Source organism: Salvelinus sp. IW2-2015, linkage group LG25 (assembly GCF_002910315.2).
Source record: "Salvelinus sp. IW2-2015 linkage group LG25, ASM291031v2, whole genome shotgun sequence".
Lineage (NCBI taxonomy): Eukaryota > Metazoa > Chordata > Actinopteri > Salmoniformes > Salmonidae > Salvelinus > Salvelinus sp. IW2-2015.
In genome coordinates, this window is record NC_036865.1 from 15,841,461 (window position 1) to 15,849,031 (window position 7,571).

General features: G+C 41.8%; 1 protein-coding gene across 1 annotated transcript; it reads right to left on the reverse strand.

Moving 5' to 3' along the window:
* Positions 1 to 1,481: 1,481 nt before the first annotated feature.
* LOC111951990 (interferon-induced protein with tetratricopeptide repeats 1-like) lies at positions 1,482 to 3,587 on the reverse strand. Its single transcript, XM_023970387.3, has 2 exons — positions 3,474 to 3,587; positions 1,482 to 3,342 (listed from the first exon to the last, which is right to left on the reverse strand). The coding sequence occupies exons 1-2, from the start codon at positions 3,497 to 3,499 to the stop codon at positions 2,025 to 2,027; spliced, it is 1,344 nt and encodes a 447-aa protein (XP_023826155.1). The 5' UTR covers positions 3,500 to 3,587; the 3' UTR covers positions 1,482 to 2,024.
* Positions 3,588 to 7,571: the final 3,984 nt, after the last annotated feature.

Consider the following 7,571-nt stretch of genomic DNA (forward strand, 5'->3'; position numbering starts at 1 on the left):
CCTCTGCCGAGTTCCCTAAACAGATGTTCTGGTTTTCAGAAGAAATGGAAAGAGAGCCTGTGACGCAAATCCGCTTTTGGACGTTAACAACGAGACACCAACGATGGACAAAAAAAAAAAAAAAAGCTTGTCGTTTCCAATAGGAAAAGATTAGTCATAGTGGGCAGAACAAGAAAGGAGGTGGGCAGAGCTTATTGGCGTATTCTAGTGGACAGCTGCATGTTTCTGTTTGGGAACGCCTACTCTGTGATGTGTGTGTTTGTGTGAGAACTCAATTCTCCTTTGCACTCCTAAATAGCGCGATTTTTTTWAAGCTTTGGAAAAGGGTGAAGTCTACAAAACTTAGTCCGTTTTGTTCATAACATATTTTAGTTTTGGGAACAGAAAAGTGTATTGAGATCAAATGTTTCATTGATGAGAATCTGTGGCGACACTCCATTTTAACTACTCCACAGTTACTGGATTGGTTGAACAGTGTAGAAGAGAACCTCCCCCGAAAGTTTTTTTCTTAATGTCAGATCCAGGATGTAGGGGATCTAATTTCAGGCGTTTCTGTTAGGCCTGGCGTATTAGGTTAGGGGAGAGATAACCAAATAGAGAAACAGGATATACAATCGAAGAGTACGGGACAGAATGTAAATAAACGAGCCCAGGGTTCACATATTCCTCACACTGGATTCACCTACTATGAATAGCTACACCACCAGAGACAGGTGAAGAGAGATGGAATGAGAATGTTATGTTTAAGGCCAGGAGTTTTCCTTGACCTGACTTCAGCATGTCAGTCAATCAATGACAAATAGAGACACATGGGTGAATTTATGGATGCTAAACTGGTTGTGATGCATGAGATGATGGGGAGTTATGGATTGTCTTCATTAAAACACCAGGTGGCGCCTTATACACTTAAAATCCCGTTTTTTGTCAAACCCTTTCGAGAGAAGTAGTCTGACTAAAACTGAAGGAGTAATGTTAAGTCAGTTAAGAAAAAAAATCTTATTTACAACGACGGCCTAGGAACAGTGGATTAACTGCCTTGTTCAGGGGCAGAACAACKGATTTTTACCTTGTCAGCTCGGGGATTCAATCTAGCAACCTTTCGGTTACTGGCCCAACACTAACCACTAGGCTACCTGCCGCCCAAACGATACTGTGATTTCTGGAGCTACTTCTGAGAAGGTGAAGTATTGTGATGCCAACTGACCCTAGTCACACTTCATTCCCCATTGCTTTCCACTGACACATTCTGTGCTGTATTGTGGTGTTCTGTCTCTGACTGTGTACCATGACCTTGTACCGTATGCATGACCTTCAGAGCCTTAATCAAACGCAGACCATAGCTGATCATAGTCAATGTATTTTGTTGTACAATTTCAACTAGATATCCACAGCTATGCATTAAGAAATTGTAGTAACCTACTGGGATAGTGGTGTATTATAAAATAACTTGGAATTGTTTGCTGTTACTGTATTTCTTTAATTAATGATCTCTTAACATAATACCTTTTATTTTCACAAGAACTTACAAGATATTTGACAGTACAATATTACACATTACATATCTTTTCCAGGAACACAATCTATTGTGCCCAGTGTGAAGAAAATAAAAGCAATAAGATCCTATTGCTCTGGATAGTCTGTATGTGAGGCTATACAGGGCCTCTACTCTATAATGAAACATTTAAAATAACATATTAGTTTGTCTAAAGTACATTAGTCCAAAGTACATTTTTACAGACTCAATTCAAAATGTGGATTCCAAACAGATGTTTGTCATGTTGGCCTACATATTTATAAGACTTTATTATCAGCATTGAATTTAKTTTCAAGTGTTAGTATTGATGGTTATGCAATTGAGTGCAGACGTTTTTAATACTAAGGTATTCAGTTTCTTCTAAATCAAAATGTGTCCTAGATTGCCCTAGATTTGTCCTAGTGGTGTATTGGTATAGTGAATATATTTTCCACATGAATCAATCATAAACAGGTGATGCAAATTTGACTGATTCGGCATGCAGTTCTGGTTAGAACCGGCTAACAGCACCTTCTCCATCAAGTCCATCCAGAAAGTCGACAATTTCRTTCGCTCTGTCACCTCCATGATGGACAATGGACAACAGAACATGAATACTGCTGTCACGTTGGTCAGTGGGTAGCATAATTTCTGCTGCCTTCTTGTGGAAATCAATTGACCTGGAAGCATCTTGTTTTGCATAAAACAGATGTTGGGCATACCAGTTATAGATTTTTTGTAAATTCTGTGGTTCCATTCCTTCCCTATCAAGAAGCAGGTCCTCGAATATCTTATCTGCTCTATCAACTCTGCCAGATTCTTTGTACATGGCAGACAGTTCCAGTTTAGCTGCAAYGGATTTTGGGTAGAGTGCGACCACCTCTTCATAAAGGTTGACTGCATTTTCAATCAGAATATGCCTCATTGGGTTCCTTTTCTCTTCCGGAGAGAAAATCTTCCATTTGTAACACTTCCCAAGATGCCTTTTCAGCTGGCGTGAATTGGGATGCCTCTCCAGGGTCCTTCTTGCCAGGTCAATGCTTGAATCATGAGAGACGTAATCTCGTAAAAAATATAGCAAGATTCCAAATCCACCAAAGCTGTCCAAAGGCTTTTCTATCACTTCCTTTGCGAGTTTACGTGCTTCCTCAACCTGGCCGCTCTCTGCAAGTCTCTGCAGGTACATCACTGTMATGTACAACTCTTCTGGATCCAATTCTCTAGCAATCCGTAGGCGCTCCATCATCTCAGATCGCAGCTGCGGGGTAATGTCTTTCTTTTCAACAGATTTATTAAACGCCATGGCGTAACCGCAGCGCAGCACCTTGTTCTCAGGATCCCCTTTCAAGGCCATCCGGAAGCAATCTAGTGCTGCTGCCTTCTTGCTTACATCAAACTTATTCAAAGTCCAGGCCCTTTCTCCCCACACTACACCTGGGCAGGGCGAGGGGTTGTCCCGCAGTAGTCTCCCCACCTTCTCCACATAGGTCTGGCTCTCTGTCAGCTCCCCTTGGTGATAGTGCACCCAGGCCAAGTTCCCATAGTGGACCACCAGACTTAGCTCCACGTCGTCTGGGCAGTTTAGCCGAATGGCCTCTTCAGCCTTCTTCAGGCAATGAAGAGCGTCCTCTGTGGAGCCCAAAGCGTAGTGTAGGTAAGCCAGGAAGTTGTACAGATGACCCGTCCAGGAACATTGAWCCCCCTCGCTGCTGCTGATGTCTATCATGCTTTCTCTGAGGCTTTGAAGTTTAGATCTGCTGTCGTCCAGCTTCCAGGTGAAGTGGCATTCTAAACCCTGCAGCCTATTTTTCAAGGAGTTCTGAGCCATTCTGGTTAAAAAAAGACAACAGTTCAATCAAAATAGTTTAGAATTAACAATACTTAACGGAGATATTTCAGACCTGGATGGTGAACCAATTACTCATTGTTTGTGTGTGAGTGAGAGAGAGAGATCACTTACTTCGGAGTTGGGCAAGAGAAAGTCATCTTGTGGTCTCTGAGTTTCAAGACAGAGCAAATGAGTGTCTGATTAGATAACCTCACTGACTATCCTGATTTTATACTGTATGGACCAAATTGTTATCTTCCAATGGGCMGGTTATGTGGTTATTGTCATAGTTTCGTTTCTAACAAATAGAGACTTAAGCAAATGGGTGTGTGCTCCACAAGACTCATGTTGAAACACGAAAGGGCCTTTTGCCACAAAGTTGGAAGGAGAGAATCGTCTAGAATGTCATTGTATGCTGTTTCGTTAAGATTTCCCTTCACTTGAATTAATGGGCCTGGCCCGAGCAATGAAAAACAGCCCCAGACCATTATTCCTCCTCCACCAAACTTTACAGTTTTTATGCATTCGGGCAGGTATCATTCTCCTAGCAAAACCTAGATTTGTCTGTCGGACTGCCAGATGGTGAAGCGTGATTCATCACTCCACAGAACGTATTTCCACTGCTCCAGAGTCTAATGGTGGCATGATTTACACCACTCCAGCCGACGTTTGACATTGCGCATGGTGATCTTAGGCTTGTGTGTGGGTGCTCGGCCATGGAGGCCCATAACAGGAAGCTCCCTGGGAACAGTTATTGTGATGACATTGCTTCCAGAGGCAGTTTGGAACTCGGTAGTGAGTGTTGCAACCGACGACAGACAATTTTTACGCACCAGGCGCTTCAGTACTCGGCATCCCTGTTCTGTGAGCTTGTGTTGCCTACCACTTCGCGGCTGAGTCGTTGTTGCTTCTAGGGGTTTCTACTTCACAATAACAGCACTTACAATTGACCGGGGAAAGTGACTTGATCTTGATGCCTGTGTGCCAAAACGATTTAGTTGTAAAACGAGAGTGACAAGTGTTTTGATTACGATAATATAGTCAAAATTCCGCTTTTAATAACCATCATAATTGGTCACTTGGCGATAATGTTCCCAGACAGCACAAATACATCTCACTGACATCGGCCCGGCCGATGTCGTATGGAGAGCGTTTGCACATTGGCAAGATGTCGCCAAGACGTCGGCATTAGGCATTCGCCTTCAGGCACTGTTTGGACAATGCATGTCAAGGCTGCATGCTGTCTAGCTCTGTACAGACAACATTAAAAATACCTTTATTTGAGGTCGGATCCAACAGCAAATAATGTTTTACTACACGATTTGAATTACTCATTACCAAATGAGTGTAAACATCAAATTTGAATGTAAAATATACAAAAGATTATTAGCAAAATTATACTGCCAATAATAAAACACAATATGCTTTTAATTTTTGTCATTTATCAGAGACTATTATACAGAGCAACTTACAGTGGTGGGTGCACACATTTTCATACTGGTCCCCCATGGAAACTGAACCCTCAACCCTGGTATTGCAAGCACCATGCTGTACCAACTGAGCTAAGTGGGACTATACTAGACTATAAGTGATTTTGTTTGTAAGTAAAATGAAAAGAGAAGATTCAAGTTAATGTCAAGTTTATTAGGCTACTGCTATACAATCAAGTTCTTAAAAGAACTCCAGCATAAAGAGAGAAACAAGGAACAGAGAAACCGAAACATCACATGTAACAAAAATATATCTTATGCAGAGGGTGTCCAGCTAGTTCGATAAAGATGGAATTAAGGTTTTTTTACAGGCTAATTGATTTTTGCATTGAATGTGTGATGAATATATTTACAAATAATGGTAGCATTTGAGCCAAGTGGTGAAAAAAATTTATGGAACAAGTCCTGTTGTCAGAAAATACGTTTTTATCAATTTATTTAAGCTTATAGGCTTTATACATCTTTTCTGGTAAAAGTATTGCCAACCATGGCTCGAAAAGGTTTGACTGTCCATGGGTAGGCTATGCATAAAAGATGTGAACTGTGGCCCCAGCTGTTGAGGAATGATTATGCATCGAAAGAAGGCAGCATTGTTACACTCGGCCCCATTTCGATGTCTACACGATCTATGGCCGACTCTGMGATGCTGAGCGGCCATGTGACCGTGCCAGCGTGCATGCATTTCGATCTCCCACARGCACAGCTGCTCTCCCGCCAACCTTCTAAWTGGACCCCGATCTACTAATTATATACCGCTGTCAGGCCGACCTCGGTGAGATGTATGTGTGCTGTCTGGGTTGCATACAACATTGCATACGTTTGAAACAAATGTTGATTATTTCCATCGAACACAATCAAAGTTAAAATAAGTCCTAGATGGCTTCAATTTCCCAACTTTAGACATGCCCAATTTTAGGGATTWTTTTTCTTTTTACAATGTGATGTTGCGCTCCAAACGAATAACTTGAAATAACATGATGTAGGTAATTCAATAATCGAAAGAAATGTATTTATTGACCTAGTGGTTTTAAGTATTTAGGCATATCATGTGAAATAGGCCTCATGAGACATCATTGTCAAAAGCGCAAGAGACACTGTTGCATGTACGTCTACATTATTTATGGATTGATCCTATACCAAAACATTATGTTAACAACTCCAAAGCAGTTGCATGTGGCGCAGGAACCATTGACTCGCTGCATTTTTCTATTATCCTGACACCTGCTATTAACTCAACTGGTTAGGGCAGCTCATTCAGTGATGCCAATTTAGCAATTTTGTTGCTAGATTTAGCAACTTTTCAGACTACCCTGGCAACTTTCTTTTCAAACAGCACCTAGCAACAAAATACTTTAAAAAATGTATTTATAACTTTTAACAACTTTTGAAAAGTGACTTGAAKGCTGAAATGCACACATTTCCCCTCTAAATGACACAACTATTTTCTCTGTCACACACTCAGTCACAACACACGTGCCTGGCTGCAAAAGTGCATTATGAGTGAAGTCAGCAGCAGGCGCTCAGCTCATGCACAGGCAGCAGCAGCCGCTCAGCTCATGCTCAGGCAGCAGCAGGCGCTCAGCTCATGCTCAGGCAGCAGCAGGCGCTCAGCTCATGCTCAGGCAGCAGCAGGCGCTCAGCTCATGCACAGGCAGCAGCAGGCGCTCAGCTCATGCACAGGCAGCAGCAGGCCAGCAGCAATTTCAGCAAATTGCAAATCATTGTTGGCTGACTGCAGCAACAGTAGTACAGGTTCGACGAGCCAAACCCAATGAATATAGTTGGTCACGAATGTTTGATCTTGAACAGAACTTACAACATCAATCAACATGTCTCAATCAAAATTGTACAGCCAGAAGTACAGAAAAGAGTGGTAGTCTGTACCTGAACAAATGTCAAATCATATTTTTTGCCGAGATGACCAGTCAATTTGAGTAACGTTATTGTTTAWTCTACGTAATGACGCAGTTTTACGTTATCACGCTATGACATCACAACGTCATTTAGCAACTTTTAGCAACAAATCAACCTGCCTCTAGCAACTTACCCTGAAAATTAGTTGGCAACACTGAGCTCATAAATATCTGTCTCCTAAGTGGGACTCTTATGAATAAAGAGGTTTCATTCATAGTTTTTATTTTTACCCATAAGAGTAGGAGTAAAATGTCTATTCTCAGCACATGCGACAAATGTTCTACTCTGGGACGCTTTTTGGATATGGGCTCTGGTCCGCCCTGATCATATGATAGTGTGATCATACTCCTACTCTGAAACGCTTTGTGAATACTGGCCCAAGTGTATGAATAGCAGTCTACAGAATCCTCCATATTCTTATTGCATCTCTCACAGGTTTTATGAGATGGTGTAACGCTCGTCGTTAGGTGGAAGAGAGGAGGACCAAATTGCAGTGTGGTACGTTTCCATATTTATTGGAATACTTAACAACACAAACAGAAAATGAAACTAACGACGCTACAGACCTGAACATGTGAACATWGAGACAACGAACGCAACGAACAGGAACAATCACCCACAAACAAACAGTGAAAACAGCCTACCTAAATATGGTTCCCAATCAGAGGAAACGTAAAACACCWGCCCCTGATTGAGAACCATATCAGGCTAGTTGACAATCCTAAACCAAACATAGAAACACATAACATAGAATGCCCACCCAGCTCACGTCCTGACCAACTAAACAAGCCTGAACAAAGGAAATAAGGTCAGGAACGTGACAGTA